The sequence below is a fragment of the Coturnix japonica genome, chromosome 7 (assembly GCF_054131305.1).
Source record: "Coturnix japonica strain WE chromosome 7, WE-NBRP24, whole genome shotgun sequence".
NCBI classification, from domain to species: Eukaryota; Metazoa; Chordata; class Aves; order Galliformes; family Phasianidae; genus Coturnix; species Coturnix japonica.
The window spans coordinates 14,690,223-14,716,928 of NC_140669.1; the positions used below are offsets into that span (position 1 = coordinate 14,690,223).

Here is a 26,706-nt window from a genome sequence, read left to right on the forward strand (position 1 = left end):
ATCCCGGCACCTGAGCGAATTTTGCTCATCTGGACCTTATCTTTGGTCGGCAACCCAAGCGCCGTCTGTCAGCGGGGTTTCACCACTCTTTACTCCCAGAGGCATCGGGAGCCTTGCTAATGGATACTGGCATTCAGCTGTGAGGTTAGTGTGGCTGGAATCACCATCACACATCACATTTATGATCACAATCCAGATTGCCAGCAAGCAGATATTTAAAGGACAAGATCACAAACTAAAGAAAGGTCACCTTGATTCCCATCACTCAGTGGCCAGGTGTGTTCACCTGTGTGTAAGCCTCAGCAGTGTGCGCTGTCCCACTTGCCTTTGTGGGCTACATGCCTATTCAGAGCTGTGTGTGTTGTCCATACCCATGGTGAGAAGATAGAACACTTCCTAATGACATCCTTACCCTTACTGATGTATTGAAGGGTCTAGGGGCAAGTCTTGCTATTTCTTGGGTACCCATTGGAGGAAAACCCCTTCTGCCACATCCTGAGCTGCTGCGTCTGCTTGGTCATTACCAGCACCGATGGCATCCTTGTTTGGTCAGTGGGCTTTACAGCACGTTACAGCTACTACTTTTGGTACCTGCACCTTTCCTAGCAGTTCTGATGTTGTTCCTCCATACTTCACAGGTGCTCCCTGAGAGGTCAGTGGAAGAGACCACCAGAATATCATCCATACACTGCTGACTTATTTATTATGCACAATGGCTTACACAAATAGTGAAATTCATTAAAGATCACAGCTACATCAGGTAAAACCTGTCTTCCACCAGCACAAAGGCAATTGGCAGCCTACTCAGACAGCAAAATAAAGGCAACACATTTTTATGACCGAACTTAAACCACTTGTGTGTAACAACACTATTCTTCCCATTGCTCCCAACAAAGCTGACTTCAAAGTGATATGTAAGCTTCAATACAACAAGAGGCACAGAGACGGAGCCTCATTACCAGAGGTGGTCATAAGCACTGTCACTTTCCTTTTGTTCCAAGGAGGCTCTCTGAGCATTCAGCATTTCTGGACACAATTAACAATACAGCAGCAACTGCAAAGCCTATCACACACCATTCTCAGTGCCAAATCACTAGTGCCATTTCTACCCTGGAAAGGAGAAACAGCAAATGATGGTGGCCATATACAGCTGATACCGCATTGCACGCATACAAATCTTGCACCATGTAGGTTCCATGATGCCAACCAGGATGAAGCTGAAGTATTTGGCAGGAGAAAAGCTACTAATGGTTTTGTCAGTTCAGCGGTCAGGCTGAAGGCTTGTGGGAAAAATACAGATCAGATTCACTGGTAAGATGTGAGTAAGACACACAGTGTGCTGTCTGAGGAGTGCAAGTATGGATGCTGGACTTGTCCCAAATTCTGTAAGGTAGGAAGTACAGGGAAGCACTGTTCACAGAAGCAAGTCATGTGCAAAAGGAACGTAGTTTGATCAGGAAAGATTACTTTTCTTAGCTCATAGGGAAATACAAGAGACTTAAGTGTAGCAGCTGAACAGACCAACTTCTCTCTTCGTAGTGCCACAACAGTGAAAGAACTGCTGCATGTTGAGTATCACACTTCAGAGTTGACGGCTGGTACATTTCTTCACTCAATTCCTCTTGCTTTCAGTTCTGATCGAACCCTCTTCAGATAATCAGGGTCAGGGTAACCAAAACTAGAAGAAGAAGAAAAGAAAGACTTGGGTTACTTGTACGGAGGGGCACTTGGCAGCCCTACAGAACCTGCTCATCAAAATGTCTTAAAAGAATTCACAAGTTTTATGCACGCACTTCTCACTGTAGAGAAGACAGACCCCATGTTACAGGTGAGATAAGTGGCACAGAAAGGGTCAAGCTAAAAACCCTTAGCACATTGCCACTGTTATCTTCTCAGGCCCATCTTCATACCTTTTCCCCTTCTTCCCTTCTCCAGGGGTGTGGGTCCCCCACCCCAATGAGTCACAGAACCAGGTCATAAACCATTGACAAAGCATTATAAAGGCTATGAAAACAGTTCAAGTCTGGATCCAAAGTACCTTCCACAATCACTGTGCAAGTAATAATCCGTAACTGTTCAGATTTGCCAGTGCCACTGAAAATCTGAACAGCCTAATGAAGAAAAAATACAGGGAAACCTTCCTGCTACCACTGGCAAAGCGGTGTAATTAACGAACATGAAGACTACTTACTTCGCTGGTCCACCATACATGGAGGTTTTGTGGTGAATATCATTCCATGTGATAACATCCTTTGCACCAGTAGTACGTGAATTCCCAATTGTGAAAATCAGTTTTTGGTTAAAGGCTCTTCCGAGGAGCTTCAGAACTTCTTGCCCTTCCTCATTGTCTGGCAAATACGCCTTGCGAGTAATTCCAGAGTAAGGTTTCCCCGGGTTTGGATGGTTCTGCTGTTTTATAGGAAAACAAAAGAAAAACACTTTATCACAAATCCTTTGAAAGCAGAAATCGCAATCCCAGCTTCTGCAGTACTTTCTATCTCCACCTTTGATCCATTCAGGACACAGCATGACTTACATGATACTGCTCCACAGATTTCAGTTCAGTTATTCTGAACATACAGTTTTCAGACAGGTACCTCATTCCTGCTGCATACAAAATGGTTTGATCCCTACATTACTTCACTGCACTTAAAATCACTGAACACTTGCAGACTTGCATAGAAGACAGTAATGTCTCTCAAACACAAGTATGACATGACATAAAAACCACTGAACTTTGCACTCAGCACTGGTTGTGCTGGAGGGAAAGTACATTTCATGAATCTCCAAATATACTTACAGTTTGAAAACCGCTCTGCATAATGTATTCAATCGCAATAGTACCACAACTGGGATAGCCAGGGAGAGGTGTAGAAATCCTTCTAAAACACATTCTTCCCTCTGGTTGATCTCCTTGCACGAGCCCATAGACAGTATTACAAACAGGACAAGTTTGCTTGTATTGCAAAGCTGTTTCGATGCAACTTTTGCAAAACTCATGTTTGCACTTTGTCAGGATCACTTTATTGCTAATTTTCTCCATGCAAATAGGGCAGGTATCATCATCGGTGTCTTCTGTCTTCGCCTTAGCCTGTTCTGTGGATGAATAACTACTCTTTTGCCTGGCACCATATTTCTCCCACACTCCCGAAGCTTCCTGGTTGTTGAGATCAGAGGACAGCAGTGCCCTTTTCTCAGTTTCTGAAGGGTCTTCAGCATTAAGAAGGTACATGATGCGCCTTTCAGCATCACGGAGATGTTTTGGTAAACCCCGTAAAATTAATTTGTCATCCTTCTTCTTAAGTTTTACATACAGGTTTTCCAACTGCTTTTCATCCAGAAGCAGATTTAATTTCCTTTTCTGGTCTTCTGAAAGCCTCCAGCTGATGAGTTTTTCTCTTAGCATTGCAAAGGCATTCTGAAATCTGTCAGTGAAACTTTCAATAGAATGTGAAAGCATATCAGAATTTTTGTTCCCAGACTTAAATACTAGGAACACCTTCTGGCTACCTGAGCTGCCTACCTTTTCTATTACAACATCAAAGCTTTCTTGAATGTCTTCAATTTCTTTTCTTAACACAGGTTCCAACAGCTTAAACACAGAAGCATCAACTTCAATGCCATTCCTGTAGGCGTTCAGCTCAGACATCTTGGCATCCTTTTCATCTCGGTTGTTCTCTTTTACCTCTCCTAGAAATTTTTTGGCAACCATAATCTCATTTCTCGGTCCACGGAGGAGCAATTGATTATCTTCCTGTTTGATGAGAAGATTAGTAAACTTAGCATTTAGTTTCATTATTGCCTCATTCCACTGGTAACTGTTTGCTATGGGAATGTCTTCCTGTGCCACATCTTTGGCAACCTTCTGGAAAGTGTTGATAAAAAACTCATTAGCTTTTTGTATTGATGAGGGACTCGTATCAGAAAGGAAGGAGATGGATGTGTTTCCATTGTAATGTTCTTTACTTTTTATACGCACTCCAAAACGTCTCTGCATTTCTTTAATCTGTTCTTTGCAGGTATGACAGAAATATTCATAGATAGCTGATGGAACTATAAGCGCATTCATTTCTTCAGTATTCAGACCGTTCTCATCTTCCAAACCTTTCTTACTTTCAGAATGCAACTTGTTGCCTGCAAGGACGTCTTTAAAGTAGCAATAAGCTTTTTCGATATCTGTATAATCTCCTGTCAGTTTCTCAGAGCCATCAGCATCAGGATTTCCTTCTCTTTTTAAGTTTGGGCAAATAGTGGTAATTCTCTCCCTCTGCTGTTCAGTGAACATACTGGTATTCAACACTGCAGATACTGTAAGAAAAATCTAAAGAGAAAACAAGAAGATGTCAATATATATATGCTTTTTTTTCCCCTAAGGTTCTCAGCTTGGTGCTTCTATGTTCCATGTAAGAAAAAGCTTGATGCAACTCTGCGCGGGGCCAGATTAGTACTGACAAACTTGCACAGTGTTTGATGTCAGGTATACCAAAATGATGTACGTGTAAGTAGTTAGCACATTATGTGCTCTACACGCCATGCCCCAAAAGCTACATCTGCGCTGCTATGCAGAGGACAAGCTCTGTGGGCCAGATATCTGTCTTGGCAGGGTCACGACAGCCTCACATAGCACAGAACTCGGCCCTGTGGCTTACCTCAGGACACAGCTGAACCCTTCTGTGTGACTTTTAGTTCAAAGGGTCTAAAAGGCCATTTGTTGTGCTACCAGAGCAGGTTTTTTGTAAGACTGAAGTACTCCGCCATAGCGTTACAGGTATCACCACTAGGAGCAGTCTTTGGTGTGCCAAACCTGCCTGGGCCTTGTTTTTGGAGTGATGGTGCCAAAACCACACCGGGGAACATGTTGACATGCAGATGGGTTGTGGCAGAGCACTCCAAAGTTGCTCCCATGTATTGACAAAGCCATCAAGAGTGACGTGTGGTACAACATACTGAAGTGCTCCGACATACTGCATTGCGATGGAGAGCAGCACTGCTCAGCCTTCCCTATAGGCCATGCAGGAATGCTGCTCCGCACAGCTCTCCCAGACGTACCTTTTTTGTCAGCACTTCATCTGCTCCATTCTGGTGTCCCTGAGCTGCCCGCAGCTCCGTTGCTCCGGGCGGGGAGAGGTGCTGTGCTTGGCCGCGTTCTGCCTGTACCGTGGCCGGTCCCTCCCTCTGAGCCCCTGCGTCGGGCTGCAGGATGACGACCTTCAGCCCTTTTCCCCCCAGCTCCAAGGTGTGATCCGAGCGGGACTCCACTCTCTTCTTATCTGCGGGCATTGCGATAAAGTCATGACAAGGGCTGCGGGAGCCGTTCTCGCACTCCCAAGATGGTTCCTCCCGGCGGCCATGCCGCACCCCCCGCCCGGCCGTACCTCGCTCGTGCTGGAAGTACACCCGGTACGTGCCGTGTTCGGAGCCCGCCTGCACCTCGCACTCTCCGCCTCCCGAGCGCTTGGGAGACTGGAAGTAGCTGTGCAGCTTCAGCATCGCCTTCTCGCCGCCGTCGGGCGCGGGGCAGAGCCGCACCAGCAGCGGTACATCCATGGTGCCGACCGACCGACGGCCGCTTTCGCTTTTACTTTCGCTTTCCGCTGTTCCCCGCCCCGGGCCCCGTCCCACCTGAAGGCAACGGCGGCGCTGAGGTAACGGACGCGTACCCGGTATGAGAGCGGCTCGGGGCGCTGAGCAGCCCGCGGCCGGTGAGGGCTGAGCGGGCACAGCTGGGCGCGGGGCGGCCGGGCCGGTACCGAGCGCTGCCGCTGAGCGCAGACAGGGCACGGCCGGGCTGGAGAGCGGCCATCGAAGGGCGCTTAGCGCGGGGGAGGGGGCAGGCTGAGCAGCTTCACCTGCGGGTGGGAGGCGGCTCTGCCTGCTCGGAGCGGCTCCTCGGGGCAACTCCTGGGCTGCGGAGCAGCGCTGCTGCCATGGGGAGGTGAAGCTGCCCAGCTCCGCGTGCCCACCGCTCGGCTCCTGGCGGCGAGCACGGGCGCTGCAGCGTAACGTGTTTTGTCTGTGCTGTTCTTACGGCAGAGCCAACGGAGAGCCCAGAAGACAAGAGCGGGGCAGGTAAGGCTCTCCCTTCACCGTACAGCACATGTGGTTCACTGAAAACTGCAGCCGCAATTGCTACTGGAAGGCGTTGTCACGGCACGGCCGAACGCAGCACACAGAGACATGGACAGGTTTGAGCAGCAGGACCGGGAGAGCTGCATGAGGTTCAACGAAGCTAAGGGCTAATACCAGCAGGGAATGAAGGGTCCGTGTGTTCTGATTGCTTTGCTCGGTTGTGCTTTCTAAGCCTTTAAAAAGGGGAAACGAAAGATCTGACTGTTAAAAGTTCTGTTGGTGCTTTACTGGATCTGACTTTATATTATCCTATATTCCAGGGCTGAGAATGGATGAGGGCAGTGTGACGATCCCCGTCAATAAGGATACTTACGATGTTCTTAAAAAGAGAGAGAACAACCTACGTAACGTCGTTTACAAGAAGTTTGCCTGTACTTTGACCTGCACGGAACAGGCTGCTGAAATATACAGGAAAGTATTAACACAGGGAATTCAGCTGTCGGTCTGTAAGGATGATCTTACAAGACACAAGGCTGACGCTGTGGTGAATGCAGCCAATGAATATCTAGAGCACACAGGAGGTCTTGCTTTAGCTCTGCTGAATGCCGGAGGGCCAGAAATAGCAGAGGAAAGCAGAAATCATATTAGAAAACATGGCAAAGTCCCAACTGGCACAATAGCAGTGACAGGGGGAGGGAGGCTTTCGTGTAAGAAAATAATCCACGCCGTTGGCCCACTGTGGTACCCGTCAGAAAAGGAGAAATGTTGTGTTCTACTTGAGGAAGCTGTGGTGAGCGTTCTGAGATACGCCAGTGACCCAAAAAACGGTATCAAGTCAGTGGCTATCCCAGCAATGAGCTCAGGGGTTTTTGGCTTCCCGCTTAATCTGTGCGCTCAAGTGATTGTGATGTCTATAAAGCTATTTGTTGAGACCACGCCAAGCTGCCTCAAGGAGATCCGACTGGTGAACATTTGTGAGCGTACAGCAGCAGAAATCAAAAGGGCGTGTGAGATGTTTCTGGGTGAAGGCAGCTCCACTGTTCCAGCTCCACTAAGCCAGCCCGTAGCTGTCATCAGACATGGAAACGTTCGATTGCGTATCATAAAGGGATACATTGAAGAGCAAAGGGTAAGTCCATCCTGCAATGCGACGAACACAGAGCTGTCTCCAAGTCTCTGCAGGCTTTGGAACCTCAGAGGACAGAACACGTGTTGTATTGGTCCACTCAGTTGTTATTTAAAATAGGGACTGAGCATTAGGTTTTGTCTCTTGCATGCATGCTACTATAGGATTACAGTAAGAAGCTAAATACTGGGTGATTAATAATTAATATATCCTTATGTTTTATCTTCTAATAACATGGTAGGAGTTTGCATCTTACCATGCATTCCCTAGAAGTCTATTCTTACTTTCTGCCTTTTGTTCTCTATTTTACATCCTCAAATAACTTGCAGAGGTGATGATGTGCACCTTACATTTAAATGCTGCATCATTTAAATGGAATCATTTAATTTCCTGGACAGAAAATGTGATGCAAAAGATGTCAGCTTAGTCATAGTATTCCAACAGAGGTACTGGACTGACAGCTGCATCACAGGAAGAGCATTTGCTTTTAGTAAATATAACTTCTGCATTAAAGAAGTACCTTTGTTCTAAGCTTACAGGTAGTAGACTTGAATTTGGCTTAAACTTTGAATTCTTTCCTTCCAGACGACAGCCATTGTTAGCTCCGTGTCCTTGGGTGGCGAGTTTTGCTCTCAGATCTCAACACCGATGCTGCAAAAAGCAGGTCCAGGTCTTCAGAGGGACATCCTGTCTCAGCTGGAGCGTCTCCACTATTCTAAGGAGTTAATAGTAACCCAAGGGTATAATCTGCCCTGTGAGCTCGTACTTCACGTCATATGGCCACAATTTAAACACGTGGTGCTACTATGTGAGGTGAGGATCAGTTAACTGGATATTAATTGAAGATTTTAACACAGAGCGATGTAAGGACTAAACCGCTTCTTTTTCCTGCAGCAACTGAAGGAGGCAGTTAACAATTGTCTGTGTTTAATTCGGGATTATCCATCGCCCTCCATTTCCTTTCCAGAAAGGAATTGGTCATTAATGCTGCCCAGTGCTACGGTGGCAGAGACCATGATTGAAGAGGTGTTAGATTTTGCCAGGAAATATCCTGAGAAGAAAATAGATGTGCAGTTTGTCCTTTGCCCCGATGACGATGCTACCTATCAGGTAATACATGTGTTGCTAACTACCGATAAGTTGAGCCCAAAATAACTGTAAAAATATCCCAGCAGATGACTGCAAGCTAAAATAACATGAATTCCATTATATTTTAATGTGCGAGTGGCTATTTCTTCAGCAAACTATTTGCCTCTCAGCAAGAGATAATAATCTTCACAAATATTTCTTCCTCACTGATCTGTCATCAGCCTGTATGGAGAGAGAGCTCTGAATTTGTCACATCTGTCAGCAGTTTTATAGCAAAGAGTCTACTCTTAACTATGCTAGTTAGGGAGTAAGCATATTCATCAGTGCATTGCTTCAGTGAGTACTTCTGTATCCATCTCTATCTATCTAAGCTTCTATCAGAGTAGGGCTTATCTGCTTATCTAACAGATATTTGAAGAGTCTAATAGGTTGTAAATTGCTCCTAAACTTTTCTCTTTCAAGATTTTCCAGGAAAAAATGGATTTAGCAGCCAGCAAACTGGAAAAGAACAGAAGTGATTATTTGAGTAAGTAAAGAACAGACGGGGCATTTCAAGTGAATGAGGTGTAAGGATCTGAAACAACATTCAACATGTTTAAGACTTTGTGACGATGGCACTTTAAAGTTCTTTACTCTTTCGTTCCAGGTACAGAGTCAAGCAGTCAAGGCATAAAGGAGACTGCAGATAATAAACTGGCCATTGAACTTCAAGGGAGGCCACATTTTGCATTGAAAGCAGCAGAATTGTGGATCCAAAGCTTGATACAAACTCTGGAAAGTCACTCTGCCGTCATTGAAAACAACTACATTTTTAGTCTCGGTACAAAGGAATATGCAAAACTATCCCGAGTGAAATATTCCAGTGTGTCTGTGTCAGAAAAAGTGACAGATGGGAAAGCAAGCCTGGAATTTCATGGACCCCCAGATGCTGTGATTGATGCAGTGCTTGCAACTGAAAAATTACTGCTTTTTGTGCAGGAGTGTATTACAGCCAAACAAGAGGAACTGCTGCAATTAATGGGTGTGTAAAGTCAGTAAGTGACTAAGTAAATAAACATGTAAATAAGGTAAATTAAGCAGCAGCATATAGCTGTGTATTGCTGTGTGGACAGACATGCATTCAATTCACACATACTGATCGCTAGTTTAACTGCCGATAGTACCATACTTTCACCATACAAGCCCTTGAAAGAGCAGTTCTTAGCTTTCTGCCTTCAGCAACTCATAGCAACAATATTATTAATATACAGTTTCCTCTCAACATTAATCTCTGGCATTACTTTGAAGAATGTTTAACATTCCTCGTTCATCATTAAACTACCAAAAGGAATATTGGAACCTTCCACCTTGACTTGGCTTCAGCTATTACAGTATCTAACTTATTCCTTATTTGTTTCCAGGCCAACCAGAAACAGATCAGCTTTCAGAAGGACACCCTGACAAGACAAACACTACTCAACACTTCCAATTACTACAGGTTGACTCACATCTTCAGGCATTTAAGGATAGACAGAAACAGTTTGAAAGGACAGGGCTTGACATCCTTAAGGTAAATAAGGTATATGTGGCAAAATTAAATCAATTGATATACCTGAAGTAACTTACTTAATGCAAGTTCTTAAAACATATTTTAACTGCTTTCAACTGACTTCAATAAGAGTTGCTGGATAGTAGCATGGTTCTTTCTCTGGATTAGCTGCACACTTCAGATACCCTACTTGCTTTGTGTTCAATGCATACAACCTAAATCAAAGGTTTTTCCATTGAAGAGCATAGCCTGAACAAGAGCACTTGCACGTTTCATGGGTAACTGTCTGCTTATTTGCATTACAGATTGAAGAAATACACAATCCACTTCTATCTGCTGCATTCCAACAAATGAAAAAAAATCTCGAAGAAAAAGGAGTTGCCTCCAAAGGATCCCATAAGTTATACCAGCGTGTTCCTGCTCAGTTCTGTAGCTCAGTATGCCAAACTGGATTTCACAGAATATACTCTCCACCAACAGGTAACGTCACTTGCTTTGTCATCTTTAATCCAAACAAACAGTGACTGACAACTGAAGTTGGATTAAAATCAGAAATTATGACTATGCTACACAGGAACCACTTCTAACCAGCATTAAGAGTCTTATGAGCTTACTGCTTTTTGCCCTGACACTGCAGTCAGCAAGGCTCTGGGAAGATAAACCTGGATTCCTTTCTAGCCCAACCACTGTTCACAAAATTCTTAATGTACACGTAATGCCACGGCCAAGTTTTACTTTGTTGTAGCAGTCTTTAAAGAAGGCCTGAATCTGTATTTACTTGCTGCAAACGTACATTCAGCAGCCTGATGAGAGGCAAACTTTCAGTTCTACCACGCCAAGAGAGTCAACTGTTAAAGACATTTTTTCCTTTATAGTTCTGTTTTTTTTCCAGACCAAAGATACGGAGCTGGCATCTACTTTAAAAGGAACCCAGACAGCCTAATTGAGGATAACGAGAAGGAAACAGACTCTAAAATCTATGTGTTTGAGGCTGATGTATTAACAGGGTTATATACTAAAGGCAAGCAGTCTTACATTATACCACCAGCAGTGGAAGGAGATGCCAGTACATTATATGACAGCTTAGTGGATGATATAAGCAATCCTGACACCTTTGTCATTTGCAACAGTCTTCAAGCCCTTCCATGTTATTTGCTGACTTGCTCCAATGTGAAGGAGATTCCCATGGACCTCTGAGGAAACCAGCAGCATCCTGAGGAGAAATTAGTCAGAGCTGTAGCTCTTGGGAAGCGCCCCCTCAGAACAAGTTCTACTGCTTAGATTTTATAGATTTTTAAGAGGGTGCTCTTGAAACCGCTAACACACTGTGACCTAAGGGCTTCTTGGCAGCTCTGAAACAGCCTTAAGCTGATAACATTAAGAAGATTAGAACACAGTGATCTAGAATTAAAAACAAATTGAAAGCCTCATAAAATAGTTTATATGCCTTATAGTTTTCTTAGCATGTGACTATGTATTATAGGTTTGCATTTTCTTTCTTTCATTACACACAAGAAATCAAAGTTGCTTTGGTTCTTACATTTCTGAATGCAGCATGATGTGTGAAAGCATCAGGTGAATGCTGTTTTCCACCTCAGGTTTTGCAGCTCATTATAGTTATGACAAGCATGAGGCAGTTCTTCAAGATTTCTAACAGTAGTTGCTATTAGTTTTTCTTAGTTAAGAGATTCCAAGCAGTATATTCATGTATTCAAAATAAAAGAGTACAAATAATATTATCAGCTCATCTGTTATTTTTCCTCAGAGTATTTAAAGATGGGACTTGAACCATATTTGAGATTTCCCAGTGCTGTTCAATCTTTCTGAAAGGCTATCACACAAGCAGAGAACTGGTTCAAACCACAACTCCAAGCTGCTCTGCAGTGAGGTGCCTTACTGATACACTGCAGAGATTATTTCAACCTTACCGTGACTAGTAAGAGCTATTATACTCATTTCAATTTAAAAGGATTCAGTCCAGCCCTCGGGTACTTTAAAACTTTCTGCAGAAAAGCCTGAAATTGTGTCTAGCATTAGAAGAGTTTAAAACAAATCCACTGTCTGAAACTAGAAGCAATCCAAAGCATTGAAACCCACTACTTACGGCTGCAACCGAACACCCCATCTGGTTCTAACAGCGGCGTAATGCAGAAATAAGGGCTTGTCAGTCAATATCAGGTCTGCTTTTAGACTGGAAAGTCACGTATGGTAAAACCGTAATTATCTGGGGAGAGAGGCCTGCACAAAACTATTAAAAGAACCCCCATGAGATTGTGCTTCCAGAGCTGCTGAGCCTTACAACACAGATTTGATCCACGTTTAAATAAGACTTACAAAAAACAATTGCTAATGAGTTCCTAGCACGTTTGTATTTTACTTGCAGTTCCTAAAATAACATTCATTATGGTCACAAACCCCGAAGAAAATAAGTTATAAAAAGTCTAATTCTGAAGTCTTAAAGGAAAAAGTCGTAAGTGGAAAAAGATTTTTGGCCCACTGCAAAATGCTACTTTAAAATAAAACCAGGATTTTTTAAAAGTTATTTCTATCTATATTGTTTGGTTGGGTGGGAGCATGTTGAAAATCAGCACAGAACTTCAGAACAAGCATCATTTTAGCAAACACCTTTAGGATTCTTTTGGCACAGCATCTCACCTTTCCTCCTGCTGTGAGCAACCAACAGTTTTCATAGTTAAGTAACATTTCAGTACAGTTACACAAAGACTGGTAAAAAATATATTTCTTTAATAACCTTTTTTATTAATTTATGTAACAAATTTCCTAACTGCATCTGAAGAACACTGGAAGTACATTTGAAAGAAAAAACACAGCGAATTTTAACAGCTTTTTCCAGTGCTCAGCATGTACTCTCTCCCTCTACATAAAGTATTCAGTATTACTGAATATTTTGGCTTTTTTTTTTCCTAGCATATAATTTCTACTTGAGCGCACCTGCCCTCTCTGCACTTAGTGATATATTTCTCTATGTAGCTTTTTAAAAGCAGATAATGTAACATGTTGTATTTAGTTACGTCTATCTGGTCCTCAAGATGAATTTCATGTACAGAAGCTAGGAAATGAACCCAGCACAAACCTGACGTACCGTGTGTTCTACGTGTAGTAGAAGAGTCCAGCTGGAAGGAACCTACAATGATCAGTGTGTCCAACTGCCTGACCACTGCAGGGCTAACCGAAAGCTAAAGTGTGTTATTGAAGGCATTATGCAAATGCCTCTTATTTAAATAATTACCACAGTAATTAAAAGTACCTGATCTGAGTCCTACAACAATCAGTTAACTAGGAGCTACTCCACAGCCTCTGGAATTTCTCTGTCGTCCACAATAAGAGTGTGAATAATTCCTTCCTTTCGTTTTCCACTACTGACGGCCTTAATATAACAGCTGTGATCACCAACACTGAAGTGAGTTTCAGTCCCATCTTCTACAAATTCACCCTGGAAGAAAGGAGACAAGAATAAAAACAGGCTCCCTTTTCAGTAAAATAACCACTCAGAGCATCACACTGTTTACACGTCATGGTCACTTGTCTCTCTCTTCATTACTGCAGCCATAGGCAGCTACTGAACAACACTGCAGAGCTTTGGGCTGCCAGTTAAAGAGTTTGGGTTTTCAAATGGCAGCCAACTTTTCACACTGTCAGTTCATTGGTGCCCTCTGCAGCAGGATGAACAGATCCCCAATCTGAGTACACGCCATGCAGTTTAGATGCACAACTCCTAACTTCCCCTTTGCAGTTTGTAGATGCAATTAGATAACTTCTGATTCTGGAGTTTGTATCCATCATAGTGCCAGCTCTGGTGAGAAAGCACATCCTTCAGTGGTGAAGAAACCTCCATAAAACGAAAAGCCATCAGATATATTAAGATTTTAAAGTGTTGATCAGCTACACGTATTAATGCAGATGTGACAAAAGTTTTATTTGTTCCAACAAGATGAACTAAGCCCAAGGTACTTAGGAATCATCCGTAAATGGACAAAAAATTCACCAGCCATTAAAGAGCACAGCTGTTCAACTTTCAGTCACCACTAATGTGAGCCCGTCTGGATGAGGTGGCTCTACAGTCTGCATCGAACTTGAGTCCCTCCCACTCTCCTGAGCATTTTCTCACTAGAAACCCTGGACAACTGACCCAGAAGGTTCATCTGTCCAAAAAGCATAGCAGCGTATATTTTTATATGGACAGACTTTTGGCATCTTAAATGGTAATCCAGGAGACAAAGTATTCTGTTGATTAATACAGTAAAGAATGGATCAGCAGCATACAGGTCAAGGTATACCCCTGCTCCACACCCAAACGACACAACATACTCCTTGCTGCGGCTTAGTGAGCACATCACAGATAAGCACCATGGCTTACTTTGGTTACATTAGAGCCACTGGCTATGAAAAACCTGTGGAAATGATCACATACCGCTGTCTCCATTTTTTCACCGTTGCACCACACATCCATAGTGTCCTTTTCTGTGAATGAAAGAAAAAAAAAGGTAGAAAGGACTCTCTCTCCTTCTCCTACAGTCTTTTAAATAATTACAAAGAGAAGGATACCAGACTACCTCTTAGTATTGAACCTGCCTTTCTTTCCCCCCAGCATCTTTATCTCAGGGCAGTTCATTCTGTCCTTGGGCTCAAGAAGAAACCACAGCCCAGTGTGTCTTGTGCCCTTGTGTAACCATAACGCAATACCAAAGTGGAAGTTTCACCACTAGATGCCATGGACAAATTCCTCAGTGGATCCCTTCCTCCATTCTTCTTGTAATGTACTTTGGAAAAGGGGGCAGAGGAAAAGAAATCTTGCAACTGATAAAGTATGCAAACATTATCTGAAGGTTATAGGTTAAGACCACAGTTAAGAAGCAGTGCAGAAAACAGCATGCTGATTAATCTACCAAAAACAATGAGTGACAGCAATACACCTCTTTTCGCAACTCCTTAACTTTGGCTTACGGTTTGTAAGGGAAATTCCAGTTATTGAGTTAATAAACAACAGTGCTGTATAAAACTACACACAGGTATAACAAGATTACCATTTTTCTGCCTGTCTTTGTTATCTAATTCCAACATTCTCCAAACCACACAGGGTTTTATGCTGCAACAGTGCTAGCCACTCGTAGCAACTGGACAGACCGATACCATGCAAAAGGCATTACAATAACAGTGTGATGACAGAAGAACTGGCACAACAAAAAGGTGCTCTAAAGGAATAAGGCTGCTCACCCATATCAGAAGATTCCAGGTTCACAGTGAAAAGATTCACCAAGAAGGAATCTCCAGAAAGAGATCCTCCCCCAGCAGCAGTCAGCCCATAAATGAGGTCTAAGAGAGGCGCAGTCAGGCTCTACCCCTTCTGATTGTAGGGGTGAATTGCCCTCACCTGTGCTCCCAGGGCTGACTGGGTCCTTTCCCCAGGTGCTCCATCAGTGTTTCAGGCCTTGACTCAATAGTCCCAATACACCACTGAACTATGCTTTCTCTTAATTACCAATTACTAAATGCATACAGCTACTTTTTGAAAGCAGCAAAGTGAAGTCATTCAGTATTTACTTACCCAGAACAATTCTATAGTCTGTACCACCCAAGCTCAGTATCCAAGTGTTGGTTGTTTTTGACCTGTTCTCCATATATTTCTTGAGGCTTTTTCCATTGATCTCCAAGGTATACTCATACGCAAAGCCACTGACTGCATCAATGTTAATAGTAGCTCTTGTTTTGGATGCTCCAACAGTGAACGTTTCTTTACCCACCAATTTAAACATCCATTCTTTTCGTATCTCTTCCTGTAGATGAAAACACAGACAACAGGTATTAATTGATAAACCTGAGAATGTGTTTTAGTACTTCAGAAAAGTGCACCAGAACTCAGGAAACAGCTCAGTACTTAACTGCCTTTTTTACCCGCAGGTGCAAACATGGAATACTTTGTAAATACAGAGCGCCTCTGCCCAAGGATGGCAAAGCACTTCACCATACTCACACCTTAATTGTAACTGAGACAAAATATGATGTTCATTACACGAGGTAAAGTCAGCCAACTGAATATACCTCACTTGCACGTAGTAGCCTATTGTTTGTTCTGATGACTTCTGTTTGGAAATGCACTTATATAATCGTATTACAGTGAATGTTGAGCATATAGCAATTTCACCTTTCCATCAACATAGACGACACGTTTTCCTGTAGTGGTCCCGTGCTCAAATTCAATTTTATGAACGCCATCACTTAAAGCTACTTCCCAAACAGCCACCAAATCTGTCATCTTCTCTATGTGGCCGTACCGAGACCTGTGGAAACACCAACAAAGTCAATTAATTGTCATAAGTTTACACAATTACTTGCACATTCTTGCTTTTAAAATCATTCAAATATGACAAAACATCACAAAAGCAGGCAGGTAAGCAGGCTCGCTCTGACAAACACCATACAAAGATATATACCCATCCAAACTCCGGAGCTTCCAGTTCAGGGGGCAGTATAGTTTAAAACTGTACTTAGGATTCAGATGTTCCTTGCGGGTAAATTTAAGCAGGCTTTAAAACGCAGCATTTCATTTGCTCTCTGAGTAACCCCTCCAGCCTTCTGAACTTGAGAAGTAGTTGTAATAGATAAGCTCATCACCTACTGATTCTAGCACAAATATTACCTACATCATTTGGGAACGCAACTCTGCACACACAAACACACACAGGGAAGGAGACTGGAAAAGATATCCTTCCATTTAGAACACGTTTAATGTTTGGTACGGCCATAAGTGACCACAGTAGTGGGGGATATCTTTCCAAAGGCCGTACGGGCTGTAGCTCTGCTGTTTTACCTTACTTCTTCTTCACTGAGGGTAACCTCCTCGCGGGATGCCATAGTAAACAAAGGACTTTTAATCCAACCAGCAGCAAGAAAAGAAGAAAAGCAGGATAGCAGCTAGGAATGCTGAGAATGGATGGAGTTACGACTAACGGATTTGTTTGCTGTGACACAAACATCATTTTCCGGACACAAACTGGTTTTGTGTAAGAGCACGAATGACGAATGAAGAGCACGGCTGTCCTGTAACCACATCGCTCCCTTCAGCTGTGAGGGAACCACACACCCGCATTCCATGAGGCTCAGCACCAACACCAAAGCCACCAACCAGGACTCAAACCGCCTCCAACATCCACTCAGGCCCCTGAACTCGTCCTACAGCGAGTTTACAACCACAGCCTTTATTTCTGCATTACTCCGCGACGTTCCCTCCCCCATCACTCACTGCCATCCTCACAACCCCTCACACCCACACCCCCCCCCTCCTACCCGCCTGCCCCGCTCCGGCCGCGCGGGTCCCTCCTCCCCTCCGCCTCAAGATGGCGGCCGCCCGCCTCCCCGCGCTGACCGTTACCGCCCCACGGCTCAGAGCCCGCCCTCATCGCCCGTTCGGCCGCTTACTTTCCTTGCCTGCTCTTCCTTTCCCTTGGCGGCTCAATATGACGGAAGTATCGCGGTAGTGACACAAAAGGGCGCCGAAGCAAAGCAGAGCGTGTCGGGCTCTTCAGAAAGCACAAATTCGGCTCACTGCACCCATTTTTCCCTTCTACCCGGAGCGTCTGCGTGCCTTTTGCATGCCTCAGGTTTCTGCCTCTTCCCAGCTTCAGCAGGAGGAAACGGAATGGGAGACCCTCAACACGCTGCTGTTACGCCATGGAATGGTGCCCATAAACGTCCCAGGTAAGGAGTGATGGTGGTGGAGGTCCTTGGGCAGCAGACATGAAGTCATGAGGCGCTGCTGAAGCCATCGGTTCCATACAGTAACGGTGATGCCATCTTCAGGTACCAAAAGCTTTTGGTTAAGGCGTTGTTTTATGATGTGTGCTTCCAGATGTGATTGCTTTGGACAGTCAGGCCTCTCTGGGAATAAGACTTGCATTAAAAACGTTATTGGAAGACACCGACCGACAACAGAAGATGATGTACGGGCTTATGGAGACTAATCGTAATCTTAGGTAAGGTGCTGTGAAGGGAATTTGCAGGTAGTGCAAAGCAAAAAGCACTATTGCTGCCCGTTTTCTGTCACATCCAAGGCCAGAGACTTTTTTCTTGAGACTTTTGTGCTATATGCAGCAATATTGGCCCAGATCTCCTTGAGCTTTTGTCTGAACTGCATCTTCTCTTGCTTCCCATAGTGGCATGTTTCCTGTGCCTGCTGCTGCAGGCTGTTACTGGGCACCATCAGATAATATTTGCCAGGCCTGTGCTTCTTGCAGTGCATTTAGTGAAATGAGTTTAATTTAAATCAAAGATTTGTGTTTCTAGAGATGAGGTACGACAGGAACGAGGTCGGGCATCTCGACAAGAGGAAAGGGCTAATGAATTGGAAAACGTGGTGGAAAGCATTAAGGCAAAAATCCGTCAGCTGGAAGATGAGACAATAGCTAAAGTTTGCCGGCAACAGAATCAGGTCAAAGAACTTCATAAAGAACAGATGGATTCACAGGTAAGTCAGTCTGCAGCACTCAAACTTTTGACTTCTTTTGAAAGCTCACATTGGTCCAAATAAATACAAGTCTCATGTCAAACTTCATATGCTATTTGTAGCTGATTTTATGTTTTACAAATTATTTTCTAGTAATAAATTGGAAAAAATATATGAACCCTTCTTCCACTGGCTGTTTGATTAAGCTTTCTTGGGACCAAGCACCAAGTGTGGGTTGGTGGAGCACCATCTCCAGCCTGTGAGTTCATTTCAGAATGCTCCTGTTATCTCTTCACAGGCAAAATACCAACAGCAGCAGGAAAAGCTGCAAGAACAAGAGGAGATTATTGCCCGTTTGCAGAGGGAGCTGTGCAAAGCTGGGCTGGAAGAGCAGCAGCGTGTTGCCACTCAAACCGAAATGTTCTGCCGGTTTTGCAAGAGAGCTCCCAAGTCCCTTCTAGATCAGCAGTAAGAAATTTTGTTATATTGGTGAATGACTTGTAACATTAAATGAATAAATGGATTTTAAAGTGACGGTTCTTGATACTTACATGGGAAAAAAAAACAAGTTGGAGATGTTAGTGCAAGCTGAATGAATGCATGGCAGAAGATAAAAATTCTCGGCCTCTGTATCCACTAGGTGTCAGCAAAGAGAGCGGAATGGCTTATTCTGGAAACTGCATCTGCTACAGTGATTTTGTTCTGGGACTTGTAACATTTAGAATGTAAATTTAAATAACAAAGCAAAAAAGCAACAACAACAAAGACAGTTCGGGAAAACAGCTTTTGTGACTGCTGACTGCAAGCAAACTCCATGTTCTGAAAGCCTACACGTCCTGCAGTAACTCTGTTTTTCAGCTATAGTCAGAGACAGCTGACAGCTTCTAGGCCTCAGGTGGCTGTTGCCTTACTGTGCTGGTATGGCCTGGTCCATCCAGGTCTGCCTAGGATGTTTGCCTAGGAGAAATTTTAGAGGGATTGTGTGCCTCTCTCTGTTTCTTATGCCTCATTTAAACAACAAAAAAAGAAGCTCTGAGATTTGTTCCCTGACATTTCTCACCTGTACATACAAAACAGAAAATCTCAGAGACTGATATAAGGGAGAAACAGTCACTTTTGAAATACAATGCAGCTGTGTAAGCTATCCTGTTCCAATAGATTGGTAACTATATCTTAAGTTCAAAATACCATTTTTCCTTTTTCAGGTTTCTTTGTCTAATCGATTATTATGAATCTCAAATTAATCAAATGAAAAAGCAGCTACGGTGAGTCTCATCTAATGCCTTGTGGTCCTACTGCTAAAAGTTTTCTTTTTCCTTGTTGTTCTTAAAGCTTGGAATGGCAAATGTTCTGTTTTCTAGATGTCACTAAAACATAAGAAACAGCCAAACACTGTAATAGTCTTGGAAGTTTGGATTAATCCTGGAAATTTCTCTCAGTCTGAGCAGCTGCGCAGTCAGGCCATGCAGCCAGGAGGGCATTGTATTTAGACACATGAGCTATAATCCTTTGTTTGTTTTTCGGCTTTCCCTTTTGTAGAGGTTTACAGGCAGCACTATTGCATTAGCTATGCTCAATTCACTCATTTCCTAAAAAGAAAGAAGGAAAAATAAAAAGGAATACCAGCTTCTCAGCTCCATCATATTGCTTACATGATACAGAGAAACAAGCAGATACCTGAGAGACATTCCCATAATCTGAGATTATTATCTAGAAAGCTGAAATTGGATTTGCTTGCACTGTAATTTCTCTTGAGGAATAAATGTACTCAATTAGTATATGAAACAGCTTTGCAGAACAATAGAGAAGACCAGTGACAGTATTTCTATTGTGATCGTAGTTCAGTGTATGGAAATTTTGTCACATGTACCTGCAAACTAAACAACCTTAGATCTTTGTGCCAATTGAATTGCAATAAGCTGAAACAGTTTATTTTCCCTAACAGGCAATGTAAAAAAGCTGAAGATCATATACAGAAAGAAGTAAAAAGCAAAGAAAACTTCTTAAATCTGGATGCTACTCCAAATTACAGAGCGCTGCTCATGGTATGGAACTGCTAAGAATAAGCCCATGCGGATCACTGAATGGTAACCCGTGAAGAGCCACACAAAAATGCATGTGTTTGGTTTCTTGTCTGCTTGTTTTTGTCTTCAAAGTTCGTAAACTCTCTGGGCAGCATTCACTGTCTTCATCTTATTATGCCAAGATTTAGTACTTTGCTGTAAAGTTCTCTGCTTTTCCACCTGTGGGCTATACAGCAGGATATTGATCTTAAGGAGGTCCGTTTCCTCACTTATGCTGTCTTATAATATAAAGCAAATGGGAATCTTTCTTAGCACCTGACATGCTTGAAAGTGTTCAAGCTTGTTGATTACAGAATGAATGAAATAAATAATACAGTGTTTGTTGCAGTCTTTTCAGAATCAGCTTGTTGAAACAAAGACCAAGAATGAACAACTTTTGCTTGAAAATACAAATCTCAAGAAAGATTTGGAAACAAGGTGAGAAATGTTTTTAAAAGCACATCTCTAGGCTTTGCTTCACAGAGAAGGAAACTGAAAGTGCAGCAACTGTAAAAGCCTAGTGTCAAATCTGCCTTTAAAATCCATTCATAAAATAATTAGCATTTTAATAGGGCAACAACAATCAACCTTTCCTTCCTACACTGCTAATAACAACAGCTCTTAGTGTACGCTGTATTGTCTTGGACAACTGCATTGATATTTACACTTCATTGAGCTAGGGCAGGAACAGTGAATGTGGGCAAAACGGTTCTTTCCACTTTGGTAGCATTACTGCCAAGCCTGACTTCCACTTAAAACCTGCTGGACAGATAGAGAAGCAGGTGGTTTTAGTAAGAAAGCCTGAGCCAGCAAAATTGGTTTGGGTGCTATACTATATCTATTTTACAGTTATTGACACATGTAATTTGTTGTAGAATTTCATTTCCAGAATGAAGTTACGGCACTAGTAAAGCTTTCTTACTTTTTCACCTGGCTGAATTTTATAGCCGACTTTCAATGCAAGATAGATAATGTGGTATGTTTTCTTTCCAACAGACCAACTGAACAGGAATTAAAACTTTACAAGCACCGAGTGAAGAAACTAGAGAAAACTTTAAAGAAAACTATCCAGTAACTATTTTTCTTCAGTAACTTTCACGAATCCTCTGAACTACATAAAGGCAAAGATGCTCTGCAACCAATCACATAGATAGCAGCTTACAAAGCACTTACCTTATATCACCACAGTCCCTTGGAACCTGGGTCATGGGCAGCAAATGCTTCTGCATCTCCAAAGATACCCTGTGAATCTCTGAAGTGGTGGCACAGTGTCCAAATTGGTGCACACCACTGTCTCTTTGTAGTGCCATTTTGCCTTTTGGGATTGGAGTGTTACCACAGGCAGTATAGGCAGGACCGATACTTAAACAGAAGTCTAGTAATGACAAAGCGTCAGCCTGGAATTTCACTTAATTATCTGTGTGCATGTGTATTGAATACACATTTTTAGCACTTTACATTATCTGAAAAAGACACTGCTTTAAAAATGTTCAGTTCTCCATTTTACATTCTATTTCAATGATCTTTTCACTCATGCAGTGGGTATGATTCAGTAGTTTCAGACTGAAAGCCGTCCTACCGTACATATTTGGCCTACTGGTGACCTACTGTATGTATCTGGCATGTAGGTCTTCAGGGAGCAGTACCAGAGAAGGAACAGAAGAAAAGAAAGAACCTGAGAGTACTGCAGAAGATCAGCTGCATGCAGTCTGCCAGCAGTACTTACAGGTATGCCAACTTCATTGGTACTGTGCGTATCTAGCACTTTCATAACAAAATACGAGCCTTATTTAATTGCATAAACTGAAACATGCTCTTTTGAACTCTGGAGGAAAGCCCTGAACACAATGTGTAATGTTCTGGCTATGGCAGTTGATATAGGCTACCTTAATGTAAACTACATGAAGTTACTACAAACCAGAGACTAGTTTGGCAAACCTCCAATCAATGATTTAGCCTGAGTTCTCATCAGGATAGAGAACAAAGATCAATGTCCTGTGGAAGGCATTCCTTTCTGTTATGGTTTTAAGAATTACTGAGAAGATGATAGCTTTTCATTTTTCCTTAAGAAAGAACAAATATAGTAAAGCTTAGCAAAATATAAACTGTGTAAATAACAACGTTGTGAGAAGATAAACAAAATATTCCCTCCATGGGAAGTCTACGTGCATTACTTTTACTTTTCTTCTACTTAGTTTCTTTTTATATCTTTGAATCTATGACATGCTGAGTGCCTCTATAAAAGTCATAGATGGTAACTTACCAGAAATAGTTATGATTTAAATGATTGTGACTGGTGGTGAGGAAATTCATAATAAAAAGCTTAGTTTGAGTAATAACTGTTTTTCTATCTATTATTGAAGGTGCTGTCCAATATCGACTCTATTATACGAAGTCCAAGAGCACCTCCATTAATATACAGGCGCAGCAAAGGGCCAGTGCAAAATTATATTAAAGAGGATGGACAGGAATGTGGATTTGAGCACCTCCCACTCACTATAGAAATGTGGGCAGATCAGCTAGTGGCCCTAAAGGTAACGCACTCTCACACTTAGCTTTGTATTCCTCTTTTAATCTGTTGAAAACCTCACGGTGCTTCTTTATCCAGTGTTCTTGTGCTTTAGTTTGTATTGTTGTCTGACCTGGTGTTAAATGGACAGGATATTTAAGCAGTTACTACAATGAGCTGTGTCCCCTCTGTTTTAAAAGGATTTGCACAGGTCATTGAGAAAACTGTCTCTGGAATTGGTACCCTGGCACACTGCGGATCCACAAGATAACACAGAATCCATACGGGTTCAAGACCTTCAGTTCATAGTAGATGCAGTTTTAGAAGAAATAGAAAACAAGGAAAAGGTAATTCTTCACACGATTAGACTTCTGCATTTCAAAGCCTTTTGGGGCTTAAGAAATAGCTGTGGGAAGAGGTCCAATTCTCCAAGATTACTTTCACATAATGGATAAATTCACCCCAGGGAAGACTGCTTTAATCAAGGTCATTTGACCAACCATGAATTTGCCTTACCCTGTAGTGCTGGGTATTATCCTGTTCCATCTTTTTCTCAGTCAGCATTCAGAATACCTAAACAGACTTAATAAACATCAGAAAACAAAGCTTCCAAAAGAATATTGTTTTCATAAGAGTATTTTTGGCTTGCTGGATATCTCTCTTGAGATTTAAGAATATTCAAAATGCCTCAATTTAATAAGGGAAGTTACACCTGTTTTAATTTGTGGACTAGTTTTAAGAACATCTCATGGTTAAAAGAAGCAACAACTTAGTAAAGTTACCCTTTCTGCTTCCTGCAGAACAGCCAGACACCATCCTTACCAACACTGTATGCAATAGTCTCTCACTTCCAGAAGCTGTTTGATGTGAATTCTCTGAATGGCATTTACCCACGAATGAATGAGGTGTACACAAAACTTGGGGAACTGACCAATGCTATGAGAAATCTCCATGAGCTCCTGGAACTAGGTAAAGGCTCATCACCTACCACTTGTTCAGGCTATTTCCAAAGGAAAAGCTTTGTTTTATGAGCACTTATTAATTCTCCTTTATCAATTGAAACATAAGGTTTTTTGTTTGTTTTAAATTGTTTTGGAATAACAAACTCTGCTCTAGATTTCTCCTCAGTAACTCATTCCAGGGTAAGCATGTTCAGTCCTTAAGAACACCCCTTTACAATCCTAAATGTTTACTTGTTCTTTTAAGTATTGAATGTCAAGAACTAAGTGCCACCAGTAGTCACTTCCAGGTGCCTATTCATTCTCTTCTGGTTTTGCACTTCTGAAGAACAGCAGCTGCTAATCTTCCCTGAGCTCATGGGTTTAGAGGCTTGGCTGTGCTGCAGGGTGTACAGCCAGAGGGCAAGGCTCCTAAACTACTGAAGCCTTCTGAAGTCTCATTCAAAGAGGGAAGCAGACTTCCTGCCTGCCACCACCAACAGGAAATGAAGAAGCTTCTCATCCCCTTGTAATTACAAAGCAATGGAGTTCAGTGGACACCTTCTCACAATTAGTTCATCTGAAACTGAGTGAGGAAAGGAAAAGAACCTGGTATTTTTACCTTTCATCATAGTAGCCAAACAGGTTAAAACAAGTAAACAGAGCAAGTTCTTGCTGCTAACAAAATATCAGGAAACAGTTCCCTCTATGATACATGAAAGTTGAATAGAATCTGGGCACCTGTAAGAACTGAATTACGTCTTCTTTTCCTGTTATTACTCTTACCAGAAACATGAAGTCTATGTTTTCCAGATAGTTCAGCTCCACCCACCGTGGTGGTGGATACAGTTGGGAAACTGTGTGACATAATTAATGAGAATGTGACCGAACAACTACGGCGGCTCCTGGGGACACAAGACATCCACAGGTATTTAGTTCTGTTCCACTGGCAACAGTTCTGCAAACAGAAATCTTATGAACTGACAGAGTTGCCTAAGATTGATACTGGAGGAGACTTCTGTCCTTTGCTACAGTGCTAGCTGTGACAGTAAAGGATTTACTGCTATCCTACATGGAACAAGTCTTGAATGCTTTCAAAATAGTACTGCTGGTAAATAGAAAAAAATAAGGTTCCCTTAGCGCTACCTTGTTGATTTGCATGGATACAGTGATCAAAATAGCCTCTTAAGCTTATGTTTCATAAGGAGACATAGCAAGTGCTGCATGTTGGTGGGGATGCGAAACTACTTCAAGGTTGCAACTGTAATATTGAAATGTATTAGCTGCTGAGAGAACGTACACCTCAAGCTTCCTGAAAATCTTTCGAGAGCTGGACAAATCATCAACAAATGAGAACATAGAGGTGGCAGCAAGTTGTAAGAGCTTGCATTCAGAATGTGCTGTACAAGTGTGCAAAGAGATTAACTGCAGCAGTAAATTTGTAACAGACAAAGTGAACAACACTGACACCATCAACCTTTCAGTGCTCCATGCAGTTTTAACTATAGACAAGCTGCTTATAATGTTCTTGCCTCCACCTCTAGCTCTTATACTACCTGGGTTGCTGATATATTTAGCATATACAGGCTGCTGCTCCAGTCCAGAAATTACATGGCACTGTATAAGGAGGAAAATATATTGGGCAGAAACAGTAAAATAAAAAATAATCTTCTGACTTTTAAAAATTGTTGGCTTCAGGTTTCAGTATGTGAGGATTCATTTTGGGTGCAGGTGTATTTGTATATACTAAGTAACAGTAGTTTCAGAAAGCAGTGACACTGTATGGCAAAAAAGCCAAGAAAACAAACTTAATATGTTCTTATAGTTTTGAGGTAATGGTCTTACTTACAAATTTCAGTATCATCAATAAGGTAGAAGAACATGAATGCTTCTTTCCACCGTTTCAAGCCCTCATTCAAGATTTGCTCTCTCTTCTAGGTGAGTAACATTTGCATGCTGTAATTATCTCCATGACAGAGCTCCCTCCCAGGCTGTTAAATAGCTAACACACTTTGTTTACTCCTGGTGTGCAAAAAAACACAAGGAAACTGTGAGAAAAGGTGCTAAGCCTTACCTTGCTCTGCTAAGAAAGTGACTGAAATAATGAAGTTTTCATTGAAAAATGGGGTCATTTACATTCAACCATAAAACTTATAAGCTAAAATAATGTTTTTCTTCCCCCAAAAGCATGAAGAGGTTTGAGGAGTTTATTCTCTGCAGTAGTTTTTTTGCTCACTGGCTGTATTTCTAACACTTAAGCTAGAATTTAGATTGAACTTTAAAGTGTTTTATATACAACTCATACAATTCTGCTTTTCATTCTGTTTCAGAGATCAATAACCTGGATGATATTTTACCTACTGTACGAAAGCTGAAATTGGTAGCTAGTTAAGGGATAGTTTGATCTATCCTGGGAAGACTTAACCTGTGAGGCAGCCTTGTTGGTTCACATGTCATTACAGCTACCTCTAACCTCTGTTATCTAATGAACAGTTTCAGACTTTTTAATATAAATAAAAGTTTGGCTTTGCCACTTCATTCTTTTAATTTCTCTGCATTCTTACACTGACCACGAAACAAGAAAAATAACCACAATAACCTGTTCTGTCCTGGAGAGAGGACCAATACATACCGTACTGATATAGGAAACTGAAGCCAACACAAAAGCAAAGACCACAAAGCCACTTACCTTTCTGAATGTAGCTCATCAGCAGGTATGAGATGACGTTGCTTAGAGTGCCTTATAGATGTAATACTTTCATCATTACCTTGGTCGTCTTGAGAGCCTGTTTTAAAATGCTGTTTAGATCTTCAGCTAGGTTTATTCTTTTTGGTTATGGATTAACACACCATATTAATGTAATCTAGGCTGAACACATTTTAAGCCTACATCAGAACATGGTTTACAGCTTTTTGCCTAGAA

At 42.2% G+C, this 26,706-nt stretch overlaps 4 protein-coding genes and 1 long non-coding RNA gene across 22 annotated transcripts; 3 read left to right on the forward strand and 2 right to left on the reverse strand.

The window, feature by feature from the left end:
• Positions 1-14: 14 nt before the first annotated feature.
• LOC146760082 (uncharacterized) lies at positions 15-946 on the forward strand. Of its 2 annotated transcripts, none has more exons than XR_014948307.1 (2): positions 15-144; positions 639-946. It is a non-coding gene; the product is annotated as an uncharacterized LOC146760082 (long non-coding RNA). The 2 variants fall into 2 exon arrangements; XR_014948308.1 differs by lacking the exon at positions 15-144 and adding an exon at positions 413-548 and having other exon boundaries at positions 639-850.
• Positions 685-5,547, reverse strand: DTX3L (deltex E3 ubiquitin ligase 3L). 2 transcript variants are annotated; one of them, XM_015868661.3, is made up of 5 exons: positions 5,376-5,547; positions 5,050-5,270; positions 2,801-4,321; positions 2,192-2,409; positions 685-1,678 (listed from the first exon to the last, which is right to left on the reverse strand). In XM_015868661.3, the coding sequence occupies exons 1-5, from the start codon at positions 5,545-5,547 to the stop codon at positions 1,609-1,611; spliced, it is 2,202 nt and encodes a 733-aa protein (XP_015724147.3). In that variant the 3' UTR covers positions 685-1,608. The 2 variants fall into 2 exon arrangements, with proteins under 2 accessions (XP_015724147.3, XP_085409446.1); XM_085553320.1 differs by having other exon boundaries at positions 5,050-5,547.
• On the forward strand, positions 5,507-15,845 carry PARP9 (poly(ADP-ribose) polymerase family member 9). Of its 11 annotated transcripts, none has more exons than XM_015868654.2 (10): positions 5,507-5,645; positions 6,034-6,259; positions 6,390-7,198; positions 7,781-8,008; positions 8,090-8,305; positions 8,747-8,810; positions 8,931-9,305; positions 9,685-9,833; positions 10,118-10,292; positions 10,705-11,548. In XM_015868654.2, exons 2-10 carry the CDS (start codon positions 6,253-6,255, stop codon positions 11,007-11,009), a joined length of 2,328 nt encoding a protein of 775 aa, XP_015724140.2. In that variant the 5' UTR covers positions 5,507-5,645; positions 6,034-6,252; the 3' UTR covers positions 11,010-11,548. The 11 variants fall into 11 exon arrangements, 10 of the variants coding, with proteins under 10 accessions (XP_015724140.2, XP_085409441.1, XP_032301848.2 ...); XM_085553315.1 differs by having other exon boundaries at positions 5,525-5,645; positions 6,034-6,069; XM_032445957.2 differs by having other exon boundaries at positions 5,526-5,645; positions 9,685-9,842.
• FAIM (Fas apoptotic inhibitory molecule) lies at positions 12,552-17,381 on the reverse strand. 5 transcript variants are annotated; one of them, XM_015868669.3, is made up of 5 exons: positions 17,250-17,381; positions 15,976-16,111; positions 15,379-15,607; positions 14,245-14,294; positions 12,552-13,266 (listed from the first exon to the last, which is right to left on the reverse strand). In XM_015868669.3, the coding sequence occupies exons 2-5, from the start codon at positions 16,084-16,086 to the stop codon at positions 13,117-13,119; spliced, it is 540 nt and encodes a 179-aa protein (XP_015724155.2). In that variant the 5' UTR covers positions 16,087-16,111; positions 17,250-17,381; the 3' UTR covers positions 12,552-13,116. The 5 variants fall into 5 exon arrangements, with proteins under 5 accessions (XP_015724155.2, XP_015724154.2, XP_015724152.3 ...); XM_015868668.3 differs by lacking the exon at positions 17,250-17,381 and adding an exon at positions 17,122-17,169; XM_015868666.3 differs by lacking the exon at positions 17,250-17,381 and adding an exon at positions 17,118-17,169.
• On the forward strand, positions 17,280-26,321 carry CEP70 (centrosomal protein 70). 2 transcript variants are annotated; one of them, XM_085553321.1, is made up of 15 exons: positions 17,280-17,528; positions 17,680-17,803; positions 18,114-18,294; positions 18,572-18,741; positions 19,479-19,538; positions 20,219-20,360; positions 20,686-20,774; positions 21,333-21,407; positions 21,965-22,064; positions 22,700-22,870; positions 23,046-23,192; positions 23,646-23,814; positions 24,597-24,711; positions 25,642-25,721; positions 26,114-26,321. In XM_085553321.1, exons 6-15 carry the CDS (start codon positions 20,358-20,360, stop codon positions 26,173-26,175), a joined length of 1,011 nt encoding a protein of 336 aa, XP_085409447.1. In that variant the 5' UTR covers positions 17,280-17,528; positions 17,680-17,803; positions 18,114-18,294; positions 18,572-18,741; positions 19,479-19,538; positions 20,219-20,357; the 3' UTR covers positions 26,176-26,321. The 2 variants fall into 2 exon arrangements, with proteins under 2 accessions (XP_085409447.1, XP_015724150.2); XM_015868664.3 differs by having other exon boundaries at positions 20,219-20,318.
• Positions 26,322-26,706: the final 385 nt, after the last annotated feature.